Source organism: Rhizophagus irregularis, chromosome 23 (genome assembly GCF_026210795.1).
Source record: "Rhizophagus irregularis chromosome 23, complete sequence".
NCBI lineage: Eukaryota > Fungi > Glomeromycota > Glomeromycetes > Glomerales > Glomeraceae > Rhizophagus > Rhizophagus irregularis.
The window spans coordinates 1,617,785-1,630,952 of NC_089451.1; the positions used below are offsets into that span (position 1 = coordinate 1,617,785).

The window sequence follows — 13,168 nt, forward strand, 5'->3', positions numbered from 1 at the left end:
TAATTTATCATTTTTACCTTATTTGAAAATTTTTAAAGTTAAAAATCTAAATTATATTCAGATGCTTATTTAGATGATAAAATTTTCTTTATTAAATTAGCTGAAAGTTTATCTGAAACTACATCTCCTTTTATTAATTTGAAATATATAAATAAGAATAATTTATCTTATTTTTTAAATAATTGTCATAATTATTTAATTTCTTTAAATTTTAAATGGATATACAAAGTCTCTGCTAAAAAAAGAATATGATGTTTTAAAATAATAATGTTTTGGCGGTAGCGTCAAATAGTTGAATATAATATAAACTATGGAAAGAAAAAAAAAATTATAAATATAATTTAAAATATAAATAATCTATATTGCTTCTCTAAAAGTAAAATACATTCGTATCTAACGCAAAAAAAATGCAACGCATTAATTGATATTTGTGAATTGTGATATATATTAAGATGGAAAAACTTTAATTACGATCAATTTTAGAAAAGACAGATAATTTATTGACTACTTTGACTACTTTGGATATTTTTATGAAATGTGGATTGGGTCATCTTAAAAGTTAGTTTAAATTATATAAAGAAAAATAATAATAATTTAAATTAAGAATTAGTGATATAGATAAAGATTGGAATGTTAAAGAATTAAAAATATTACACCAGATTAAAGAGAAAGGAGTTAAATTAACACAATTCATTGATAATTATAAAGAGTATGTCGATATATATAATAACTGACGCGCGTCAGTGTCAAATTTTAAATAGTCTGCTTTTTTTATTAATTAATTTGACTCTAGTTGTATAAGTAAATCTGTGTATCATAATGAGTTACTTATAGAACATCTGATACAAATCGTCATTGAGGCACAACATATATATGAATTTCAGTTTTAAAATTTATAATTAAAGATAAATAAGTTCAATTCCTTGAGGATCACAAACCACCAAATATCTCAGAAAATGCAGGTTGAATGCCGGAATATTCTTGTGAAAAGAAGATTCCAAGTGGGAAAGACATGATACTACACGATGATTCAAAGATAATGATTCAAAAAACGTGTTTATCCATAGTTTTGTTTAATATATCGAATACAAAAGGTTAATAGTATTACTATGTAGAAGTTTCATATATATATTGAGATAATTTACTTTGGGAAATTTTTTTGTATTGCAATCAAATTAAATTCTCTGGAAAGAAAATACGCAACTGTATGGCTCACTTCAAGAGAATTGTTTCATTTTCCAAAATAAAAAAATTCTTTCATTACTATTTCACCTGTTAGATATCGAGAGCAAAATATACACATTTCTCAACATATACAGTTGAGCAACCTTACAAAAAGTGATTCGACTTATTGAAATAGTTTGAGCCCTTGTGTTCGTCCAGAGATTTAGGAATACAATACCATATAACCGCTCCTTTTTGCAATGGAAAAATATTCCAATTAGGCTCATTTAGGTCCACTCGAATTCCAATACCTGGATTGTATATTTGATGTAATGTAAGATACATGAGGCCTCATAGTTCCATTTTCATTGATGTTTAATTTACCTACATTTTCTGGAAATTACACGTTCAAAATATCAAGATATTGTAATTTTCCGGACATTTCCAACGACATTTTTTTTATAGTTATCATTCTAATTTATCTTTTTTATATAACTTGAAATATTTAATTTTGCATAAATAAGCAACGCGAGTTTTGTGTGTGAAATAAACAAGAAAAAAAAAATCTTTTTTTAATTTTTGATATAAAGGTATTGATTTTATTCTTTTATTTTGTTTAGCATAATACTCATAATACTAATTATTTTTTGATTCAAAAAATAAGCCTTTATTGTCTAAAAAAATGTTACGTTGATTTTTTCTTTAATGGAAATTGGGATTCATACGTTATACGCACCATCATAGTTTTGTCTCAAAATTTTTCAAATACATAATAAATTTGCAAAAATTCAATAAAATTTAAATGAAATTTATAAATTTTATACAATGATAAATCATAAAATCATAAATTCTTAACATCATATAATGATTTCATAGATTGTACATTTTCTGATAATTAATTAATATGTCTTAATTTTAGCTTTTTACAAATATCGTTACATCTATGATTTGCCAAGAACAACTGATTAATTCCCTTTTCGCCAAGATTCGTTCTTCCAAATCTTAAAGAATCAATACAATGTATTGCTGGATCAGTTAATAAGAATTTATCATTAACTTCAATCCCTTGAAGATCACAAACCACTAAGTATCCTTTGGTGTATACATATGTGAAATGGGAAAATGCTTCAAGAGCAGGCCGAAGCTCCACAATTACACCAGTATTTGTATTAAATCGTTTATAATCCGTATCTTTAAGTCTTAGTTCAATAGTATAATATCGAGTACAAAGGTCAATAGTTCCACAACGTAAAAATTTTGCATAAAGAAAATTTACTTTAGGAATACTTTTTTGTTCTGCAATCAAATTAAATTTTGTAGCGAGAAAATGTGCAACTGTAGAAACTTCTACCGCCTCAAGATATTTTTCAAAAGGATCATTTCGACCAACATAAAGGTATTCTTTCATCACCATGTTTTTTGCTGGATTACTTTTAATATCGAAAGCAAAATATGCACATTTTTCAACACCCGCAGAAAATGGTTGTGAGGCAATTTTGAAGGAGAAACTTTCAGAAAAGAGATTCGATTTGTCGAAATAGTTTGAGTCTTTAAGTTCATCCAAAGTATCGGGAATATGATACCACATAACTACCCCTTCTTGCAATGGAAGAATATTCCAATCAGGTTCATTTGAATTCATATCGAGTTTTTTTTGTTGCAAAGAATATATATCCTTGGTTTTGCTTCCAATAATACTAGTTAGTGAAACGGCACAAGTGATAGATGATAAGGTGGCCTTAACAAATTTGTCTAGTAATTTAATAGGATCCCCTCCTACAAGATCAAATACCGGAAATTCACCAATTATACTACGGAATATTTTAAGCATTTTTTCGGTATACTTTGTAATTTTACCAAAAAAGTAAAGGATATTGTTTGATTGCATCTTTTCTAGTACATTTTCTGCGGTTAAACCATTTGGATCGCCATCTGGATAGTTATCTTCTAAGGTTGTGAAACGACGACCATGTGGTGGAAAATCACCAATATGAAAAAGAACTCGAGTACTACTTTGCCAATTCATTTGAGTTATTGCTGCATTAAGACCTCCAAGAACGTCCTCTGGGCCATCACTATATTTTGAATATACACCAGGTGATACTTTACGCATATATTTTGTAAATTTAGTATATTTGTTGGTAAAATTAAAAACTTGTAATCGATGATGAGGTTTATTGTTGTGGTCTCGATAGCCACAAAAACCAACTCGAAGTTTAATACTTGGATTTGTACATTTAATGTAATTCGAAACATGTGAGATACAATCTTTAGCAGCAGCAATATGAGGTTTCATAGAACCAGTGCAGTCTAAAACAAAACAAAGATCAACTTCCATTGAAAGTTTGATGTTATTGAGCGTTTTGGATATAGCCTTTTCTCGTAAATATATAGCTTTAGTTTTTAACTCATTTTCTGTATTAATAGTTAACGTTGTATTGGAAGATAGAGTATTTGCCTCACTTTCATAGCGTTTTAAACGTTCTTCAGTAAAGTTCAATTTATCTAAATCAGATACAAGCGAGGAGGGGATAACGGGAGTGGATATCGTATTGGAAAATTTATCATTTACATTATTTGTTGATTTTATTTCGGAAGGTAAAGTATTTTTCTCATCGGAACAGTTTTTCAGATGTTTTTCAGTGATATTCGGTTCATTTACGTCATTTGGATAACTTTTGGTGGTTGTAATTTTTTTATTTTTCAGGCAAATCCACTTTGACATATTTAAAATATTTTTTTTTTAAAAAAAAAAATTCTCATTTATAAGAAATGCGCTTTGAAAATCTTTTCCGAATTAATATAATTTATATAAGTTTAAATTAATAAAGATTTAGATGGAATTCCAAAACTGATCGAGATAATAAGGATTGTCAAACAAATAATTCATTTATGCGACCCCTGATTATTATTACATCATCATTTACGAATATTCATTTGTTACATTTGTTACATGCATGGTAGATATAAATGAATCAAGAATAAGAATAAATGACAAATGATTAAACAAATCCTTTAAATAGTCAAATGACCAGGTATTAAGTAAAATGCTTTTCAAATAACGTACTTTAAAAGTAACTGAAATATTCTCATTTAACCATGTCACTTTAATAATTTATTTGTTTTTTTCAATACTAGATTAGATCCGTTCAATGTTATCGTTATCGTTAGTTGTTAAAAATCTAAAATTATTTTAATTCCGATAACAGTAAAATTCTTTCTTATAAAGTTTTAAGAAACTTAATTTATATCACATTTTTATAAGGAAATTATGGGATGGCATTTTTTCTGAATATATTGGACGCGGAGTGTTGAAAAATCATTAAAACTGTAGAAGAAACGAGATAACAATAATTAATATGTTACAGATAAGTTTACCAAAAGTGAATTGACGAAAAAAAATACTGTATGTGATATAATTACTGTTTGACCAACAAAATTCCAAGTTTCATAGTATTAAATCAACAATAAATAATTAAATTAAACTTATTTTCACGCACTTTCCCCCAGAACTTTACCTTTTTTTAATATATGGTACAGAGTCCGTAAAAAAAAGAATCCGTCAAAAAAGAAAAAGAATCCAATCCGTCAAAAAAAAAGAATCCGTAAAAAAAAAAGAATCCGTCAAAAAAAAAAAATATTGTTATTAAATAAACAAAAAAGAAAATTGTAAATATTTCCCATAATAACAGATAAGCTCTTGTCACGTTATATGCCAATATACTAATAACTTTATGTTATTCCGAACAAATTACGCAACTATTAGCTTCCGTAAATATATAGGTATTAACCCTTTTTTTCCTTTTCCTTCTCTCTCGCCTTTTCTCTTCTTTTATCATATATATGTTATTCATTGCTAAGATACTGTACCTGATATCTACACTTTTTTCCAATATAATAAAGTAACTTCCTTTCAGAGTAACAAACCTAAGTTAAAATTTCTACAATAAAGAGGAACATACTGTAATTTCATTTTGATACAAATCATTAACTAATATTGATTCATTTCTAAAAGTGATATTTTACATTTTACATTGATTCTTTATTCTCATTATTGTAATTTGTGAAAAAGAATGTTTGATTACATTTATTAGTTTTGCCAACAGTACGATCTGATTGAATTAGGTTTCCAAATTATTATTGAATCATTATTTAATTTCAAATTTATTTAATATGAGGAAAATCTCTCTCTGTAAACAATACATGTTTATTCCCTAACTTACAAGCCTTAATATATCTCAAGTTTCATGAAAAAGAAGATATTAATGATAACCACAGTTTGCGAGAGTTACCAGTCAAGTAACCAGACTTTGCGTACGTCCTTTCCTTCTTAAGTTAAAAGCGGAGAACAATAATTTTTTGATCATGTGTTGTTTATTTAGTGATTAGTTGAATTTTTGAGGGTATACTATTTTCGGACTCCTATTTCTTATATTTGCATTTCACTGATCTGACACGTGCCCGGTGACCCCGGTCATCTGTTGCATTTTTGTAATATCCCATAAATTTTAAGCTACCACTATCGAATATCATAATGATATTCGAATTAATTTGCAAAATCTTGTTTTTCATCAATTTTTTTTATTATAAAAACTGAGTGAAATATTAAAATAATGGGGTTTTAACTTTATTCTTGAAGAACAATAATTCAAGAATAAAAAAAAAATTTGAATTATCTAAATCATATGACATTCAACACCATATTCGAATCTTGTGACATTAAAATTCTAGAATATTAACTTCACTTTCAATTGGTTTATATTCGAATATCCTAATTTAGATTTTGTGCTAAAGTAATGCAATCTGTGAACGTCATATTGGAGCTAATGTTGCAGGCGAAACTGTTTTGTGGCTGGTGAAAAGTAGGTTAAATTGATAATTTTCACGTTATTTCTTATTCCTATAAAAAAAAATTCCGGAAAAAACTAAAACTTCTCATTTTTCTAGTTTTTATTCCAACACATGATCATTTTTTGAAAAAAATTTTTATAGGGTTAAAAATTATTAATTCCCCAATATCACGGATATTAAAATACATCATATTTAACCCGCATATGTTATGGCTAAACATCGATGATCCGCAGAATATGCTATGCGCAGTAATACGTCACCGATAATATAATTACGATCAAAGAAATTATTTTATTATTAGTCACGATGTGTCATATTCAGAAACGTCCCACGGTTTTCATGATTCACACTAAAAGTTGCAAATACTTTATAAAAGTTTTATAGTAATTTAATTAGTCTGATCATGCCTGAACCTGTATGACTCGATAATTATATTATATCATACAAGATGAATAAGATTACTCAAAAAAAGGATATATAAAATTATATATCCTAAGCAAAAAATATTTTTTCTTTTGTCTTTTTTTAATACGTCTATATAAGCCGTGCGATAATAATCAATAATTGGCTATTCAGTCTATTCCTATGATATATTACGTAATAGTGAGTAAAATCAGTGACACTATGATAGTACTATGATATGGTTACGTAATATCGTTTCCCATCTATATAAACACCAAGACCTCCCTAAAAAATTTATTCTCATGAATTATTTTTAAAAAGAACACGTAAAAAACTTACGTTCTCATGAATTACTTCAAACAAAATATTATTTGGGATTGTGTCGAGGCAGTTGATCATTATAAACTAATGAGACCCAAGCGTTCCATAGGTGGTAAAGAGAACGGAGAAGAATCGTTCACACGTATTTTAGATCGAATAAAGAGAGATATTCTGTTTCTACGAAACAATAATTCTCTGGATTCCTCTCAAGCGACTTATGCAGACTATATCATAACAAACTGGAAGGTATGTGAAGAGCATTAAATCGTAAAAGTATATTCTTCTTCCAATTTTCTTTGATGCATGTTAAGGTCTGTCGGTTCTGGAGGAGGAACCAACTATCCTTCCTTAAACAGTCGAAGAAAATTTGTTAATTATAGATTACACTTTTATTTGCTAGTTATAGATGGACAAGCTGGACTGCTAGTCTACAGCAATGTTCATGAGTCCGGCGTAACTGCTAGTTCAACGCCTTTTGTTAAGTTCTGATAAATGGAAAAGCTGGACTGCTAGTCTACAGCAATTTTCATGAGTCCGACGTAACTGCTAGTTCAACGCCTTTTGTCAAGTTCGATGGACAAGCTGGACTGCTAGTCTACAGCAATGTTCATGAATCCGGCGTAACTGCTAGTTCAACGTCTTTTGTTAAGTTCTGATCATACTGGGTGTAGAACTGCTAGTTTTAACACCTCTTGCATTTTCAATATCTTTTTTTTAGCAATGGACTAGAAAAGCTAAGACGTCGTCCAAATCAAGTAACGTAAAAAAAAAAACGGGAAACAAAAAAATTAAAGTCCACAAATACACTAATTAAATTTCTTAAAGAATATGGTTTAAATTTCGACAAAAATGACTTTATCATTCTCAAAGAGTCCAAAATAACAGCCAAGGATCTCGTGGTTTTTAATGAGAACGATTATACAAGATGTGGCTTGAGAATGGCACCGGTAATCAGACTAATGAAATTTATAGAGGATAACAAAGACAAAAGTGAGTAATCATGACAGTCTATCTGAAGAATGTTGTAAAAAATACCCTACTAACAAATTTTCTAAGTCTTGGAACGCTTTTTTTGAAGAACGACATTTTCACATTTCAAAGTGAGGAAGAACGATACTCAGGAACCGAGAAACGTCACTACCCGAATATGTTACTGTTAAATATGCGATAATTTGTAAGTCATTTTTAATAATTGTTTACTTGAGTTAAACGTTAGATCTGATCAAGTTTCTTACTAATCATTATTTTTTAAAAAGATTTTCCGCTTTATCTGTTATTGTATTACGTCATCATCAAGCGTAGAAGTATATATTCCTTCGTTAACACACAATAACACTTCGGACTAATATTGCCAACTGAAATAAAAATGAGAGTAAAACGAGCTGCATATTTTGGCCCTTTAAGATAGAAGACCGAAGGTAAAAAAGACATCGTATAGGAAAAGCAATATATATTTAACTTAATTTATTATAACACGATTGATCTTTTTGGCTTCCTGTAGTATGTCAACACTGTCGACGATAGACTTACAAGAATGTAAACATCATTTTTTTATATTTCTTTTTCTTTATGGGTACAACTTTATAATCCCTGATCAAATTCACGGTATTTTGATGCATATTAAAGTCACGAGACAGCAAATCATTTTTTGGAATTGAAGAAAAGAACCAGACATTATACTCTAAGAGGATTTAAGGCAAGTATTTCTGTCGTATGGTTCTACTTGCTTTATGGGCGTGCGTTGTATTTGAGTGTTATAACATAGGGATTTATGTGCTCGTAGTACGTACCATATGCTATTGGCTAGTAGTCATCTGCTTTGTGCACAAAGTCGTAGCTACTATGATGCCACGTAGACGGTTCCACAAGCTGACTCATATGGGAGGGCAGGCCGTGGTGCCCATGGAAGTGACACATATTTCTATGTTATGTGCATACTTGATTATGATATATGCTAACATAATGTAAATTCAATTAGATTTATCTAAGAATTACTGGTTACTATACTTCGAATTTGGACTTTTTGTGGTACATTTTATTTGAAGAATATCATCAGCATAACCATTTCATCAATTTAACAGAAAATTAACCAACTTGGATAAAATTTAATTTTTTAATTGTCGTATACTTTTCAGTTATTGTTTTAGAACCATGATTAATTTGAAGGAAACAATGTTGATAGTGTTTATAAATTAAGTACATATGATCTCATAAAGTTGCCATTAGATAACTTGATATAAAAAAAAAAAATTTTTAAATTAAAAAAACTAATTCATTTATGTATTCTAATTTGTTATAATAAAATAAAAAAAATTGTATCTTATGATATCATATATTATACTGTATACGTTTTAACCTTATACTGGTTTTTAATCGAACCTGTTAACACTACGATTTACATTAATACCTCGTTCAAAATCTCTAAGAAATTCGTTCAAAATTGGCAAGAATCTTTATTTGGAAAGAGGAAAGCGATCTGCATTATTCAAAAAACTTCTAAGGATTATTCATTTAGTCAAATGCCTACTTATAAATAGATTTTTGAGTTAAAGAATACGTTTACGTGGTTCTCGTATAATTATTGGTGATTTTGAATAGAGGGTCCAATTAAATTAATTTACTTTCAGTCCTGATCTATTACTATTGCTGTTTCATTAACTAGTTACTATTGGGAGTAGTTTCAAAAAGATATCCCGCCCCACAACAAAAAAAACCTTCCGATTTAAATCAAGCCTAAGTTGGAAATAAAAAATAGACAAAAACTATACGTTCACAAAGTTCACAAAATAATAAATTTAAATCTATTCAAACTGAGGGATGTAGAGTGTTTGGAGATTTTCTGTCATATTCTCTCTACAATGAGCATGAACAATTCTAAATTTGTAATTTTTAAACCAGGTTCTTTGTAAAGAACATGTCATTTGGAGTATAATTTTATAAATTAGATTAACATCATGATCAAAATTAGCAAGAGTATCATGAAAATTTTTAAATTTAAAATTAGTAGCGTAATTAATAAACTTAGACATGGCGATATAAATCAATGCAAAAATATAATACCCGCCTATTAAATATGTAATTTTCATTCCATATAATATATATTCATAAAATAATCATGAAAATTTCTATTATTTGCAAACTTTTGTTGATAAATTTTCATACAATAATAGGATAATAATAATTTAATAATATACAGTAGTAATAGCAGATAATTTTTTTTTAGATTTTTAATTCTGAGTTTGTGATAAGTTTTTCTTTTGGAACAATGTGAAATAATTGAAATGTGATATTTCATTTACGTACTATTTATAGAACTCAAATTTTTTATTTATTTTATTTATAGAACGAAACGCCAGTTGTAATACAACGTTAAATAACCAAGAAATTTGTTCATTTTATTTTAGAAAATGAAAAGGATGCTTAATCGTTCATCATCTCATCAATCTTTATATTTATTAATTTGGAATGATTTTCAGATATGAAAATCCTCATAAGAATTTCCTAATCGGAAATTTCGTCTAAATAGTTTAAATAATAAACCCATCAACCCAGTTTGGTAAAGTGCGTATTAAATGCCGTAATATAAATTCCCAAAATTCTTTGGCTGCAGACCAAAGCTTTTAGCAATTTTTCTTTAAAATAATTTTTAACGTTAAAAAACATGTCCAAGTGGTTCTGTTATTCAAAAAATAATGCAAACACCCAAAGTTCTAATTCGACATCCACTTCCTCTGTTTCCTCCTCTCTTGCATATGATTTAGATAATTTAAATATCACTCAAGAACGTCTAAAGCGTTATGCTGATGAGGCAAATACTTTATCTTCTGAAACTTCTGATACAACGTTAACTGCCAATACGGAAGATGATTTAAAGACTAAAACTATCTTTTTACGAGAAAAGGCTATATCCAAAACACTCAATAAAATCAAACTTTCAATGAAAGTTGATCTTTGCTTCGTTTTAGACTGCACTGGATCTATGGAGTCCCATATTGCTGCTGCTAAAGATTGTATCTCACATGTATTAAACTATATTATACGTACAAATTCAAATATTAAGCTTCGGGTTGGTTTTTGTGGCTATCGAGATCATAATGATAAAGGTGATCGTCTGCAATTTTTAGATTTTACCGACAAATATGAGCAATTTACAACATATATGCATAAAGTAAAATCTGTTAGTTCATCAAATAATGATAGACCAGAGGATGTTCTTGGAGGTCTTGATGCAGCAATAACTCAAATGGATTGGCAAAATAGCACTCGTGTTCTTTTTCATATTGGTGATTGTCCACCACATGGTCGTCGTTTCACAACCTTAAGAGATAACTATCCAGATGGTGATCCAAATGGCTTAACAGCAGAAAATGTACTAGAAAAGATGCAATCAAAAAATATATTTTACTTTTTTGGAAAAATTACAGATAAAACTGATAAAATGCTTGAAATATTCCGTGGTATAATTGGTGAATTCCCTATGTTTGATCTTGTAGGAGGAGATCCAATTAAACTAATTGAAAAATTGATTAAAGCAACTTCATCATCTATTACTTATGCTGTTTCAAGTACCATTGGAAGCAACTCCAAAGAAATATATTCTTTGAAACAAAAAAAACTTGATATGAATCCAAATGTACCCGATTGGAACACTCTTTCTTTACAAAAAGGAGTAGTTATGTGGTATTTTATTCCTAAAACTCTTGACGAACTTAAAAATCCAACATACTTTAACAAACCGAAACTCTTTTCTGAAAGTTTCTCCTTCAAGATTGCCCAACAACCATTTTCCGGAGGTGTTGAAAAATGTGCATATTTTGCTCTTGATATCAAGCGTAATAAAATACCTTTCATTCCTTGCATAGCTAAACAACAAATGAAAGAAATGGTAATAAAAGAATACATTCATATTGGGAAGAATGATCCGTTTGAAAAGTATCTTGAGGCGGTAGAAGTCTCTACAGTTGCATATTTTCTCTCTGAAGAATTTAATCGACATGCAAAAAGAAAAAATATTCCCAAAGTAAATTTTCTCAATGTAAAACTTTTACGTTGTGGTACTATTGACCTTCGTACTCGGTATTATATTATTGAACCAAGACTTAAAGATGCAGAGTATAAACGATTCAATGCAAATACTGGTGTAATTACAGAACTTCGGCCTACTCTTGAAGCATTTGTTCACTTCACATATGAATACACTGAAGGATATTTAGTGGTTTGTGACCTTCAAGGAATTGAACTTAATAATGAATTCATATTAACTGATCCAGCAATACATTGTATTGATTCTTTAAGATTTGGAGGAACAAATTTTGGTAAAGATGGAATTAGCGAATTGTTCTTGGCAAATCATAGATGTAACGATATTTGTAAAAAGTTAAAATTAAGTCATATTGATAACAGTGCATTCAACTTAGTCCCAACAAGTGACAACAACTAAATTTAATGAAATTCAAATCACTACTACTCAAATCTAATCATACAATGATAAAACAGAACAAGCCTAACAGATCTACGTTGTTAAATTTTCTATAAAATGTTTTTTAATGCAATTCAAAGTTAGAATATTTTACTATTAAATTAAATTAAATATTATGCCACTTCACAATTATGTGTAAATCTGACCAAAATTACTTTTATCTGATCATTAGCTATGAATTTGGATAAAATTATATACAAATTTGGCCAGAATTAAGAATAATAATTTAAACTATATAAATCTAGCCAATAAAACTGCAAGTTTAACGTATCACGTGATATAAATTGACATTTTAAATTTGAACGTGAATTACATAAATTTTCTAAATATTTCCGATGATAAAACTGTTTACAATATAAACTATTTGCAATAATAATTGTAAAATTGTAGACTTTAAAGATATCTTTTCCGAATTTTTCAATTTTGAAAGATTTCAACGTATTAAAAACTTTAAAAGGATGTGGGCGAGAGAAAACAGATCAACTATAACTCAAACGTAGTGTTACGCGATTTACTACACTTATGAAATTTTAAAATCCGCACAGGCGATACGGTAATACAAGTTATTATTGTTATAATAAAAAAAATATATTTATAGTTAAATGTGAAATTCTTACCCTGCAGTTTTCAGGTTTTTTGTGAGTGACCTGCCTTTTCGACTATCTTTTTTATCAACACGAATTTTGTTTCTGATTTTTTTTAGATTGTCGCTTCGTCCACCTTTTTATGTCAAATTGGTCAAAATAATTGCGGGAGACTGAGTTTCTTCGAATTAATTTATATTTTGTTATCTTTGGAAAAAAATTAGCATATTCACTGATTCACAGTTTTTTTCCTTTCTTAGGTAATACTTAAGCAACCGATTTTTTACCTCATTATTATCATTTACATGATACTTCTTATATAATTAGATATTAAAATGTAATAAGTATGAAACTGATATATGGACGT

The 13,168-nt window shown here is 28.5% G+C and overlaps 4 protein-coding genes across 4 annotated transcripts; 3 read left to right on the top strand and 1 right to left on the bottom strand.

Moving 5' to 3' along the window:
• Positions 1 to 2,059: 2,059 nt before the first annotated feature.
• OCT59_015312 (uncharacterized protein) lies at positions 2,060 to 3,889 on the bottom strand (the record flags this gene model as incomplete). Its single annotated transcript, XM_025309807.1, has 1 exon — positions 2,060 to 3,889. One exon carries the CDS (start codon positions 3,887 to 3,889, stop codon positions 2,060 to 2,062), a length of 1,830 nt encoding a protein of 609 aa, XP_025189020.1.
• Positions 3,890 to 6,762: 2,873 nt separating this feature from the next.
• On the top strand, positions 6,763 to 7,144 carry OCT59_015313 (uncharacterized protein; the record flags this gene model as incomplete). The annotated part of the gene is made up of 2 exons (XM_066139930.1): positions 6,763 to 6,984; positions 7,139 to 7,144. 2 exons carry the CDS (start codon positions 6,763 to 6,765, stop codon positions 7,142 to 7,144), a joined length of 228 nt encoding a protein of 75 aa, XP_066002757.1.
• A 519-nt stretch (positions 7,145 to 7,663) lies between these two features.
• OCT59_015314 (uncharacterized protein) lies at positions 7,664 to 8,827 on the top strand (the record flags this gene model as incomplete). Its single annotated transcript, XM_066139931.1, has 7 exons — positions 7,664 to 7,685; positions 7,844 to 7,912; positions 7,995 to 8,042; positions 8,143 to 8,156; positions 8,240 to 8,274; positions 8,365 to 8,434; positions 8,717 to 8,827. 7 exons carry the CDS (start codon positions 7,664 to 7,666, stop codon positions 8,825 to 8,827), a joined length of 369 nt encoding a protein of 122 aa, XP_066002758.1.
• A 1,572-nt stretch (positions 8,828 to 10,399) lies between these two features.
• OCT59_015315 (uncharacterized protein) lies at positions 10,400 to 12,178 on the top strand (the record flags this gene model as incomplete). The annotated part of the gene is made up of 1 exon (XM_025329905.2): positions 10,400 to 12,178. One exon carries the CDS (start codon positions 10,400 to 10,402, stop codon positions 12,176 to 12,178), a length of 1,779 nt encoding a protein of 592 aa, XP_025189021.1.
• Between the last annotated feature and the right edge of the window lie 990 nt (positions 12,179 to 13,168).